The sequence below is a fragment of the Corvus brachyrhynchos genome, unplaced genomic scaffold (genome assembly GCF_000691975.1).
Source record: "Corvus brachyrhynchos isolate BGI_N302 unplaced genomic scaffold, ASM69197v1 scaffold1337, whole genome shotgun sequence".
In the NCBI taxonomy this organism is placed as follows: Eukaryota; Metazoa; Chordata; class Aves; order Passeriformes; family Corvidae; genus Corvus; species Corvus brachyrhynchos.
In genome coordinates, this window is record NW_008239191.1 from 260,350 (window position 1) to 273,869 (window position 13,520).

At 38.4% G+C, this 13,520-nt stretch overlaps 1 protein-coding gene across 16 annotated transcripts in view; it reads right to left on the reverse strand.

The window, feature by feature from the left end:
• Positions 1-13,520, reverse strand: part of DOCK10 (dedicator of cytokinesis 10) — a 121,567-nt gene that overhangs the window by 40,901 nt on the left and 67,146 nt on the right. For 15 of the 16 annotated variants that reach the window (XM_017740095.1, XM_017740091.1, XM_017740100.1 and 12 more), the window contains exons 15-24: positions 10,205-10,327; positions 8,864-8,943; positions 7,569-7,756; positions 6,874-6,939; positions 5,921-6,013; positions 3,909-4,032; positions 3,636-3,757; positions 2,902-2,988; positions 2,258-2,350; positions 110-228 (exon numbers count right to left, since the gene is read on the reverse strand). In XM_017740095.1, coding sequence (XP_017595584.1) covers positions 110-228; positions 2,258-2,350; positions 2,902-2,988; positions 3,636-3,757; positions 3,909-4,032; positions 5,921-6,013; positions 6,874-6,939; positions 7,569-7,756; positions 8,864-8,943; positions 10,205-10,327 — 1,095 coding nt within the window. The remainder of the gene's footprint in view (positions 1-109; positions 229-2,257; positions 2,351-2,901; positions 2,989-3,635; positions 3,758-3,908; positions 4,033-5,920; positions 6,014-6,873; positions 6,940-7,568; positions 7,757-8,863; positions 8,944-10,204; positions 10,328-13,520) is intronic. The other variant, XM_017740088.1, reaches the window with a different exon arrangement.

Consider the following 13,520-nt stretch of genomic DNA (forward strand, 5'->3'; position numbering starts at 1 on the left):
ATTCTCACCTACTGCAGTCTAAATGTCATAGAGCAGCTATAACTGGACTAACATCTGCATTTGCACTCCTGAGTGAATTCTGTACATCATACAAGAATTATCCAGATACCTGGTCACAGCTGTTGTAACTTCATCATCACTGTTTTGCACCAAAACCCAGAAGAGTTGATTCAGGACTACAGGAAGAAAATTCATAATGACATGGATCTTCTCAATCTTCAACAAATTCTGTAAGGCAGGTAAGAAAGAAAACGAGAGACTTTCAATACAAGCAATGAAAGCTGACAGCTGCCATGCGGCTTTCCTGCTTCAGCAGGTAAAATGCGATGCAGCCACTGGTGTAACAGCAGGAGGAAAACAGGTCAACTAAGTAGAGAACTGGTTCCCCATGGAGTTTGTTTTAAATATGAGCATCAACACAACTGTAGATAACTGTCCAAATTTCAGAATTCCAGTATTTTGTTCTACACTGATTTAAGGGGGGAAAAAAAAAAAAAGAGAGAAACCCAAACCAATTCCCTATTTCACTAAGGATACTATTTAAGGGCAATAAAAGAAGTCAACTACTATTTTCAAAGCATGCATTTCCTAGTATTTTTACAAAAACTCTTTCTTTTTTTTATACAGAGATCTGATAAACTCAACTTGTTGCGGCTAAAACATGTTTGTTAAAAGCAAAGTGGTAAAAAGAAGTATTAACACACTAACCTGACTGGACTCTCATTTTATTATCTTCTCTAATCAAGAAAGATACTGAGTTTTTAATAAAAAACAAACAAACGCCTTTGAATTTCTCCTAGGTTTTAATTTCAGTTATTTCCAATTCATTCCAGAACTTCTAACAAAGGTACTAGCAATTTGTAAATGAAAGCAAAATACCCTGGGGAAGATTACTTAGTCTCGGGTTATACTGCATAGGTGATTTCTTGTTGCATACAACATTGTTTTCTAATAAATTCACTGGAATATTTTTAAAAGGTAAACTACAAACAGCAGATAAAGAACAGTGCAGTTCTGGTGGTTTAGATGACCAACTTACTGTCTAGAAAGTTGTAAAGCTTTTACGGATTCCTAAACTTTGCCCATAATGCTCAATGGCTTTCCAAAAATTAATTAAGGACTCCATTCCTTAGAGGTATAACCTTTAAATAACACTGATGCTTTGATTTGTGAACACACTCCTTAATAACTTCTTTAAATCAAGACAGTATTTGCAAACAAAGCCACTCCTTTCAGCTCTGCAGGTAGACCTGCATCTACCAACAAAAGTAGTGGCCATCCTTATGGATTTGTCCAGAGAACTACCATGATTTATTGAAACTTATTCTTTGCTTATTAAAGCAAAAATATCTTCCCAAGCAGCTTGTATCTGATTAAGGTACACTCATACAGGAAAACATCAACAGTGAAGGAAAGGAGGAAAGCACCTACATGATGGTAACATCTAAACCCCCAAACACCTGCTGGATTTTACAGACTGCTAAAAGGAAACACAATAAATGTCATATGCATGGTGTTTCAGTCACAGTCCAGAGATGGAACAGAGTCACATCTACCTTCAGTTTTCTTGCTTATCTGTCTGTTAATGTTCCACAAGCATAGTGCACAGCAAGTACTCTGAATTTCAGCACTCATGAACAGGTAAAGAATTAGGGCCTTACATTTACCTGCTGCTCTTCTAATTTGCTTGTCATACTCCTCCCTTCTCACAGTTTTTGACCTCTACTGAATACAGGCACATTTGATACAGCTCTTGCTTATTCATTTCATCTTTGCAGAAGATGTTCTTTCTGGTTTCAGAACTTGACAGGCAACAAGCACCCTTGATTTATACACCCCAAATACCCTGAGCAGCCCTTTGAATAGCATCCAGGTTTTTAGAGCAGGTAAGGATAGAAGTTATTTAAGGCAAGAGAGGATTAGCAGGAATATTGCAGCTCTACAGGCTACAACTCTCTTCCCCAGACATTACTGGAGCAACACTGCATTATCCCCTAACGGGATCTGAGCTTTGGCACAGGCTGGATTAGCAGAGCTGCTGGGGCAAATGCAGCCCTGCTCTAAATGAGAAGGGATGGGAGGCAGCTGTGTGACCAGCAGTGCATCTGTCCCATTAAGTCCATCTGACTGGAGCTGTCACAGACCCTCTGCCTCCTGGTAAACTTGGGCCATGGTTAGAACTCTGCAGTGGGGGATGAGTTGAGAGAAAGCCCTAAATGCAACTATATAGCACAATCCATGATGCAGGTTACTTTACCTTACAAGAATTGATAAATTTTGAGGTAGGAGGCTGAGATAGATCCTGTTCCCTTTCCTGGCACTGATGGAAAAAGTTATTCAGGTATGGATCCTAAAATAGGAAACATTCACATTAATGTATATTATAGATGACTAGAATTCAGTTACAGCAAATACTGGTTACAGCAATCACCTGTGACACCCATGAACACACTTGGTCCCCACCATCTTATACTGAGTCACAGAAAGAAAATCAATTTATTTAGTCCAATCCATTGGCCAGCACAGCTTGCTAAATTCCAGGTGCTTTGACTAATCTTTTTTCAGTGTTGTGAATAATTATTTTTTCCCTCACAATCTAAGGCATTTCAAAGGCCAGATTTTTTTTCTTCCTGGTGCTTACAATTTATTTTCTTGCTGTTTAAATTGATATTCCACAATTTTTCTGTTGGTATAATCTTAAGCAATTTTTATTTTTCCTTGAACTGTGTATTTCATCCTTAAAGTGTGTATTCCATCGCTGGCATCTTGCCATTCTGCACTGAAATAATCTTTAAATGTTATAGAAACAAATTCATACAAGATTTTAAACCCCCCTTCAGACATTCCCTGACACTTCCTGTGTGTAAGCAGGTCATAGAGCTAAGAGGAATGCTGGCTTACCTGAGTATTTACTGTTGATACAACAAAAGTAGAGACTTTGAAAAGTGGTTTCCCATTGTCTACCCATTTTATATCACTGCCAATCTGCTGTTAAAACAAAAACAATAAAAAAATATTTCCCCACCTACTTCCTACTTATTCAAGTTTGCATCAATTTTCAGTGCACAGCCTTGCACATGAGTGTGCATGAACCGCCCTGGCTGCTGTGCTTTCACGTACACCATCACTGCAATACAAAGCCACTTTTCAGCACAAGACCAATGCTACCATTCAAGGGACCAGATCCTGCCCCACCCTGTCCTCATGACAATAGCAAAACAAACACAAGGAGGCAGAAATAATCCAAGCTGGACTGGATCAGCGGGAAAATATGATATCACACCACAAAACTGGAGAATGAATCATGACTGTGGAGCACATCAGCTGGAGAATGAATGTCATATGGCCTGAGTTTGTGAAAAGAGTTCTTTTTGACCACTCTGATACACATTTTGAGGAGTTACAACATTGTAGAATAAATAAAATACACTTTTTCCATATACACCTGTGAATCAGCAACATAGGACGCTCAGTTCAGTGCTGCATGTATTAGTTCCTATATTCAGTATTTCTAAACCAGAAACCCTATTTACCCTTTACACTCCCCAGCAAAATGCAAATGTCTGATCTCATGAAAAACACCTGCGAATGGATGCTCTGTGCCATTTGAGTAACATGGAAGTGTGAATGAATACCTTTGTACTCGATGGCTCCTGAAGGCTCAGGTAGTTGGGGGGAAGGCTGCTGGCCACTGGCACGTGGTGTTCCTGGGAAGCCAACTGGGAATCTTTCAACAAAGGAAGCCAGGCAAACCCCACTGTGCACAAGAACAAATAAATGGGACTCTTTGGAAAAAAGAGCTTCTAAAGTTCAAAGGAAGACAGTAACATCCAGCCAAAAACTTTGAAATCCTTATATGAATGTACATAATTTATATTTATAATTGAAAGTAATTCTACTACAGGTACCTGGTGTTTCCAGAGCCTCTTTCTTTTTGGCATTAGCTTTTGCATTTATGTCACAGGTAACATGATAAAATGAAAACAGAATGTGGTGTTTCTTATGGAGTTGAGTGGGAAGTTCAATTTTCACCTGAAATGTAAAATGTTACACCTCACTTTAGTTTAAAAATCAATTAAACCAGGCATCAGAGATGGGCTAAATGAGTGACATCTCTCTACACAGAGGTCTAACTATAGCCTGCCTTTACTGGGTAATGTTTGCCCCATGGTAATAAATGATCACTTAAGGAAATTGTTTATGATGATCATCTATCACTTTTACTTAAAACAGCTTTTTTCCCACTTTGTTGTGTGGAGGAGTATTTCATTAATGATTAAAGAGTGTAAGATGAAAGAGGACAGAACTAAAGAGTGGTGGACTCTGCTTAGAAGTGATCACCTGCACTTTAGCAGCCATAAAATAGCCAGCCCCAAGCTCATATTTTCAGGACGACCAAACTAAAAACTAAAATGACATCTCTGCTACTGCTTCATCATCATTTCATGGCAAAGACCAAGTAGGTCTTTGGCTGACATGAAAATAAACTTTTATTTATGATTTCTGCTCAGTCTTAAATCCCGTATCATGCTACCCATGAATCCTACATACTGGTTTTCAGGTATTATTAACCTACTGGAATAAAACTACAAACTAATCTGAACACGTTACCATAAGAACTAATAAAAATGACCCTTTGCTCTTGTGAGCTGTGATGAAGTTTATCCAAGTTAATCCTATGCTAAAGTAAGGGTTAGAAATCATTGATAAATGCTTCCACTGTTAAATCAGCTTATGGGTAAGAACCTAATACCATAAACATAGATATAAAATGAGCACTCAGAGATGGAGATTAAGACAACTTTCACCTTAACATCCTACATTCTTTTACATTCTGCAGTTGCTTTACCAGGGACATTTAGGACAGGTGCACGCACCTCTTCCAGCCAAATTGGCTATTAACATCTGAATTCAGCTCCTCATTCAAATTTAAAGTAATCTCCCCAAACCAAGTGGCTCACTAGCATCACATGAAGGATGCTTTCAGACATGTTAAACCCAAAACATATCTTGTAAAGGATTAGCAAGGAGTTCAGTATCTCTAAAAATTTAATGCTTTAAGTTCCACCTCAGTTCCTAAACAGGAATCTTAAAATTCATACTTCACACCTAGTTGTAGATTATCTGCTGATCTTGCCTCTGCAATTTTATGAAAGCAAATTTTTACTGAAAAAAGGAAATTTCACTGACTAAGAGAACAGTTTGGAAAATGCTGGCTAAACACTCTATGCTGTTTGCCAGTCTTACCACTACACAAAAAGCAGTAGTGGAAAATCCAGAACAGAGACTTGACATTCACAGGCCCTCAAACACACCAGTCACTGATAGGGTGAAATTCAGTTCACCTGCAGGAAGCCTGGGGAATCAATACTTGATGTTGGTGAAACATAAAGATGCATGTGCGACTAACATTTGGCAAAGGCCACCACATAAACTATTCTGTAGCTGCATCCTCAAAAGCACCAGCTAAATGCCTTGCTGCAGCCACCACACGTCACTGTACATTCTGTTCAGACCACTAGATCAACAAAAATGCCCCGATGCAGATCTTATATCTCAGAAAGGGATTTGTTCTGACACTTGGCTCCACACTTCATCATAATGTTTACTGTTTCCATTAAATTCAGAGATGCAGCTGGACCCTTAATGTTATCCAGACGTGCATTTTAGAGAGCTGGACTGTTCCTAATTAATTTTACAGCATCTTAACTGTGCTCAGAACATCTTACAAAAGGAACAATTCACTGAGTTGATTTAAGAAGAAAAAACAGAACGTGAGACAGCATGTCAATCGACATAGCACAGCCCCTTCCAGATACACAAGCCATTGCAACAGAAGCGTTCTGTACAGATATTTTTCAGTCTCATTGGCAAACATGTGGGATTGGCAGACATTTAATGAAAGAAAAAGCACACTGACCTCATCATAGAAATCAGGATTCTGGGAATGATGTAGCACAGCAGTGTAAGCTGACGTTGCAAATAATGATCCACCTGGCTTCCCATAAATACACTGATAAAAGTAACATGTTTTCATTACATTGTGAAATTCTGCTGAAGACACTAGTATTGGTATATCTAATATGTATGTACATTTAAAACACTATCATGAAAGATTGATCATTACTTTATCAAATATTAAAAGAAATGTATTAAGTGCTCAAACCTGGATTTTTTTATACACACTTCCAGTAAAAGTCCATTGATTCTGTGAAAATTACCCTATGCTCAATTAAGCAATGCAGACTCCTTAGACTTGTTCCTTGCTGTTATCAATTTCAGAGTTTTCTGCAAAAAGCTTTACAAAATCTATTTCACTTTTATGCAGTTCAATGTACAATACAGTGCTCTTACTGACTTTCCAATGTTACAAAAGCTATCCCTGTTAACAATCTCTTTTCTGGCAAGGTCCTGTCTGGGCACTCTTGATTACTGGGTAATGGCAATTTTATTTATTGCTGGGAAAACCAGACCACAACTGGACTATGCAACAGACCTTGGGCAACAGCACAGCTAAGAATTAAGTCTCAGGTCTTTCTAACTTTGTGCATCACTCTTGTCAACCAAGTGTCCGGAGCTCTATGAGAAATGTAGGATAAGTGGTAAATTCTAGAATAAGCAAGATGCACTGTAAAAAATGGTTCAGTTTTCTAATACTATCTTCCTTCCCCTCCACCAGTCAGAAAGCTAGCACTACAAAATGGAATCACTATGACTAGCTGGGTTCTAACAGAACCACAGTGCAAATGTAGAGGGATGTATGACAACACCCACTCTTTAATTGTTCTGGTTTAGTATCGCCCTTATTCCTGGATTTTATAAGTAATGTCCTCAGAAATAGCATGCTCTGAATATACTCCTCTTGCAGCTCACCTTCAATGGCTTTGCTCCTTCTTCATCAGAGCTTTTAAACTCAATACACACTGTTATATTCCGTGCCTGGAGAGACAGGAGCATATTAAAGCTTAGATCAGAAATGGGGTACCCATAAAAACTCAGGCAAACTACAGAGCTGAAAGAAGGTCTTTTCAGAATCCAGGAGAAATGTGCAGATGGTGTATCAATATTTATAATGCCTGTAAATCATAGTGATATCACTAGAAATAAAAATTCCAAGAAAAACTGGCAAAATGCAAGGTAGGCCTCAAAATGACTGTGTAGAAGCAGATTATTAAGTGACAGGACTTACCTATATCTTATCCTTAATTAGTTTTCAACCACATGAAAACACAAGTGGTACTCAGGTTTCATTTAAGAACTACAAAAATTATCCAGATTAATTTTATCTGCTCACATTATGTCATTACCATAAAGCCCTTCTGAAAATTGTGAAGAAGGTATTACCACATTCTCTCTCTTTGCACCAGTAGTACAACTTAAAATTAACCCACAGATTCAACTCATTAAAATTGTACCAATATTTTATCATTGCAAATCCTGAAAAAGATGAAAAGCCAACTCAGTGACATCACCATTTTCCTCTCCTTTGTAAGTACTCCATTACTCCTAAAAGAGTTCATGCAATGTATGACTACCCCATGTTGGCCTGAATCAATCACATACTGTACCTTGTTGAAGTGTTTTTGGCTGTCATACTTGAGGTGTTTTGGATAGATGTATATTTGGTTCTTGTACACTCTGTAAGGTCGAGAATATTTCGTTGATTCCTGCACGAATTCCTCAACTTCCACTGTAGGTTGATGCTCTTTTACGTTATGGAATGGCTTGATTGGAATAAAGGATGAAGTTACACAGTCTTCAAAAGAAAAGGAAAGAGAGCCATCACATATTGTGTTTGTTTTTACAGTCTTACTATGAAGAGTAAGTAATACTGAGATGGAACATGCAAAATCCTGCCTTTATTTACAAAGAATGAGTAATGCTGAGATGCCTTAAATTTACATATTACCTCAGAACAGTGGCAATATGTCATCCTCAAATGGTTTTTCTCACTTGAGTTAAACTGGACAGCATTGGTAACCCCTTTTGACACAAACATAGTGTTTGGTGACATTTAATGCTGTAAGAGCCCCATTGGTATATGGACAATTTCTGCAGAAAGTACTGAGAGATACTGCTTCTAATCAATTTTACAGCTCAACAGCTTAAGTTTTTCTATTATCTAATAACATAATAAATAAAATGAAGAAATGAGCAGTGCAGAACTAGATCAAATACATGATGTAATTGGGATAACTGAAATCAGATCAAGAAACAGAAGATGAAAATAAGCACTCTGTCACCGAGACTGGGAGAGATTAAAACTGGACAGAGAATACTTTCTCTTCCTATGTCATTAAATCAGTGAGGCATTTAACTTTATGGGGAACTCAAGCTGAGAGGGGCCACCAACTTAGGGATGTCCAGAGCTACCAGAACTATTTCTGGGAAAAGCCATTGGACAGACCCTGCCTACAAATTCCTTCCTCAAATCATAGAATAACGCCCAGGAAAATACCAATATGGTGTGAGGAAGCTGAAAGAAGCTTGTGATCCCTCACATACACCGCAACAAATTTTACTTCCCTCTAACCTAGTACAAGAGGAAATTGCCAGCTTCAGAGCAATGCAGGTGCTCTGCAACCCATGCAGGATGGGGAAAAGTGGCTCTAGGCCAGATACAGCAGTGTGGTTTCTTTCTCCTCTTTCACAGGCACTAAAAACTGGGGTGCATCTGGCCAGGTACAGGATGAAACAAAGACTGGCATAATTAAATGACAACAAACCAAAAACACTCCCCTGCATACATTTTCCTACACAATGGACACTTCTGTCAGAACTGTCTCGAGGCATGATTATGGATTGAAAGCCTATGACAATATCCTATGTAATTAGAATAATTAATTTTCAAGTGGAATCATACTTGGATGTTCCAAAGGAACACAATCAACTGCAATGTCCAAACAGCCAGGTATAGTCTGTATTTTGCTAATCTTCTCCGCCCTGCAATGAGATAAATGAAAAAATTTTAGAAAATTAGAACAATAGAGATGATACCATCACAGGAATTAATCTAAAATGAAAAACAGACCCTGATTTAAGATATAAATATACATGAAACACATTTAAGATACACCTATTGCTATTAAACTCTAATCAAATATAACAGCAGAAATAAAATATGATTTGGTTTGTGGTCCCTTTTTTTTTTCCTTAGTCTCATTCCTGCCTTCTTTTTGCAAGCAATATTATTTTGTAGAAGACAAAGAAAGTGATGAAGCAAAATTTATGAGAATTAACTACCTACTTTTACTTTCTAAAATATTCCCTAAAAGGAATTCAATAAGCACTGGGATGAGAGGAGCTCACAGCATTGTGGCTTCTGCAAGTACCATGCTGAAAAGGGACGAAGACATATTCCTTGTGCCTAAGCAATTTGAGTAGTGCCAAAACTATGATGCTAAATCTCTTTTGTCTAGAAGATGTTTTAGAGACACAAACACAGCAGTGGTGACACTAATGAATAGTCAGTAGAGTGTCCTGACCAGTAACAGCAAGATGGCACAAGAAGTTAAGGGCCTGATCCAAGCCCCATGGCTGACAGTCAATCTTTCTATGATTTTTTTTTTAAAATATAAATGGAAAAGAAATTATTTAGATGAATTCCTTTTTAGGCACATTTAGAGTAGAAGGGACAAGAAGAAATACACGGTTCAATTCTCATGTCACTTATCCAGTATAAACACAGACCCTGCTCTAGGATTAACCTGATTTATACCTGTGTGGAAGACTATTCAGCCAAACCTCTGTTCAGTAATTTCCAGACTGTAAAACACTTGGAGAAGGTTTTTACTTTTGATGTCCATTCTTCAGTTTGCCACGGAAACTCAAGCAAACAAAAGCAAGGAGCTGGGAAACCCATAAAAATGCTTTTTTTCTTTTTTCTCGTTTTTTTTTCCCCTGAGATAATGTTCTCTTTTTGAGTACTTCAACTGCATCTTCCCCTGATAAAAGCTGATTTAAGCAATCACTATTTTTAGGTTATAATAACATTTATTTTAATGTGCCAAATGACGTTTCAATTTTCCTGGAAAGTCCAACCTCAAGCACTCTTTGGCAGGTAATAACCTAATGTGAAAAAACTAATATAATAAAATTTAACATGGCCACTTTGGCACATTGTGTTAAATGAAGAAAAAAACCAGCAACCATTATTCTGCACAGCTTTATAAAGCTTCAAAGCAAATTAGAAACTTTTCCTTACCTTCTGTATTCTGCTATTAGTTTAATCAAATCTTCCATGGAAATCTTATTACTTTCTTGCCTGAATAAAGGTGAGAATCGGGAGTCTCTGTCAACATTTCCCTGATTATCTTTAAACACTGGCCTATAAAGAAAGAAAAATGGCTTATTTATAAACACTCATCCATATATATATATATATATGTATGTATATATTTGAGCATTTGAAATTGTCTTGTAATCTTTTAACAAAGCTGTGATATGAATTCTTACAGAAATTCATGGCCTCTCTGCAGATTATCACCCTAGAAAGCATTGCCAAACTTTATGTTTGCAGGAGCAAAGCCAATTTCAGTTTATTCCATGTGAATCCCAGTCCTGCAAAGACCTCAGACCTGGTTTGAGTGAGAGCCTCTCACCCATCATGGACACGACTCCTCACTTCAACAAAGAGACTGATTCCTTATTTCAAGGAATCAGTTTGAAGAATTCTGTGCATCCATAGGTGGCTTCATCCATAGGTAATTTCATCCAAGAAGTTATTATCCAAGGAAAATCATTATAATTTTAAACAACAGAAATCATAGCAAGCTGTCAAATCTCAACCACCACCTCCTACCACATAAAGAAACACAGGTTAGAGACCTCAATGAGTGCTCCTGTGCATTAAATCTGTCCTGTGTCCTCCAGGAGCATGACACCAGCTCACTGTGGCTTAGCATTCCTCCACAAAACAAGTTTGGGCAGCACCAACTAAATTTTTGATGAACCAGTTACAAAGTGTCCAACAAAATGGAAAAGAAGGATAACCATCTATAACTGAGAACAATAAATATCAGCTGTTGTGTGCACAGGAAGACATTTCCAAACATTTATTAAGACACTCCAGTGCCCTTTGTATATCCTCAAGGGTCACACATGCTGGCTGGACCAGATAACGTAACAGCCATCCAAATTAATCAACCTTGGATTCAACTGTAGTATGAAAATCGTTGCTTAACAGAAGTAAAATGTTCTTGACACTAAGTGCTGTTCTGTGAATCATTTGGCCAATCTTGCTTCCTTAATTTACTTCTCTGTTCCACTGCCAGTGAGAAGAAGAATTGATGCCAGGACAAATTGTTGCCAGATGCAAAATAACGGAGCAAACCTTTGGAAGAGGATCCCAAGAATAAGTATAAATGCATCGTATCTTAACTTAATTAACTGAGAGAAGCATCCCTATTTCAGTTCTTTGCAACTGTAATGATCAACTCTCTTCTATCAGATTTTTGCCTCCAGCTGTTGGAGGGAATAAGGTCCACACCAATACACCATGTCAAAAAGCTTACTAGGGAGAAACCAGACCTCATTTCTGGCAGCCACCACTTACTCTACAAATTCTATTAAACTGCTGTCAGAAAAAAGAAAAAGGAAAGAAAAAAGATTTAATAATTATTACAGTATTGGTGACACTATGATATTTCTTGGACTCAGCACTGCTTCCTCCTCCAGACTAACAGAGAGGACCAAAACATTGGGTGAGTGATTTCCGCTGTGCCACTGGGCTCTGCAATGTGATGCTGAGCAAAACCAGGCTCTGCTGGAAACTATTAACTGATTCCAGTGCAGGCTCTGGCACCGAACAAACCCCTGCTCAGTGCAGCAGAGTGTAGGGGCACTCACCAAGGAAGGGCTGGGAATACAAGTGAAAAGGAAATGAAGCTGGAAATAGCTCACTCTGGGTCAGTGGTATTGAGCACTGCCTTTCAGGAGGCTCAGGAACACAGCATCATGATCCTCAAGGTCTCTTCAAACCCAAAAGCTTCCATGATTGCGCACTCCTCCCCTCTGGTTTGGAGTCAGAAGGGCTTTACAGAGTCGTCCTGCCTACAACCACTGCTCCAGAGTATCAGTGCTCCCTGGCTATCACACGCTCTACCTTCTAGGACTGCTTCAGCAGCATATCCCCACTGAAATAATGCACCCAGGACAAAATTAAAGGCATGAAACTACTACAAAATGGAAATATTTTTCATCTCTCCAGCTTACACAAAGTACTCAATTTATATAAAGTTCTTAGAACCACATGAGTAGTTTAGATGTCCATTGAAAACAAGATAATCCTTCTAAAAAAGGTATGTTTTATGCACTGGGAAAACTGTACTGGTGTCTCCATTCCCCGCAATTATTAAAGCTGAAGAATTGCCAGAGCGGCAAGTATTGAATGTGTTACAGCTGCAGTCAAGTAACTGCAATCCCATGTTTTGCTAGATCCTTGCAGGCAGAACAAAAGTGCTCCTTGTCACAAGGAACATACGGAAGGCATTTGAGAATGACAACTGTCAGGTCAAAACAAGGAAATGCTTTAAAAACTTCTACAGTCCAGGGGTCCAATATTAGTCTAATACATTAACAACGCCTTAGTGCTGGGCACTTATTTACTGAGATGTTTTAATAAGAAACATTTCACAGAACTAAACTCCTGAAGAGATTCTGAAAGTGGTAATTTAGAGGTAAGCAAGTTAATAGATTACACTAAAGAAACTGTAACATCATCTCAGTACTTAAAGTGTTTATATGATTCTGCTCTTCTGACACTGTTACCTGATTGTCCACAATCCTAAAAAAATTCTCTGAGCACAGAAAACCTACACATTGTTCATCATTTAACTTTGAAAAAAGTACTTTTGAAGTAGTGGTTCATGATTTGCAGGAAAATTGCTCACCTCCAGGGTTAGACATTCAGTGAAAGATCTGCAGCTACTGGAAATCGGTGCAGTCTCACTGCCTTCAGCTACCTCAACCTACAGCGGCTAAACCAAACCAGCAGCTGCACAAGCTGCTGAAGGAGTCAAATATTAGGTTCCAAAACATTATGTTTACAAGGGTGGAGAAGGTTTGAAGGAGTAAGAGTGTAAAAACTAATCTCTGTGAATGAAGTTTTTCGCCCCACATCTACAATATGTAGCTGAGGCAGATATTTGCAAACTTTGGCAGTTCTGGCAGGAATACGAGACTCTGACACACTGTAATTCTAACACATAGCGTAATTATACCTGCGAGAGCACACAGACACCAGATTTCCCAGCAGGAAATCAGGGAAGAACCCTGAGTCATGCTTCTGAGCAATGCTAACAAACTGGTGCCACAGGAGCTAATTAAGAGTTTCAGTCACATGTGCAATACTCAGCTGTCAAGAGTTTGGCTTGCTGAATGCATACGTAAAAATTGCACTGCGGCCATCTGTAACTGCTTTAAGGAGGGAAAATTTCCACACAAAAACAGGAGTGTGCTTAATGCCAGAATGAACTAACTGGAAAACACATTTCCAAACCCAGGGTCTTGCTATTTATCAT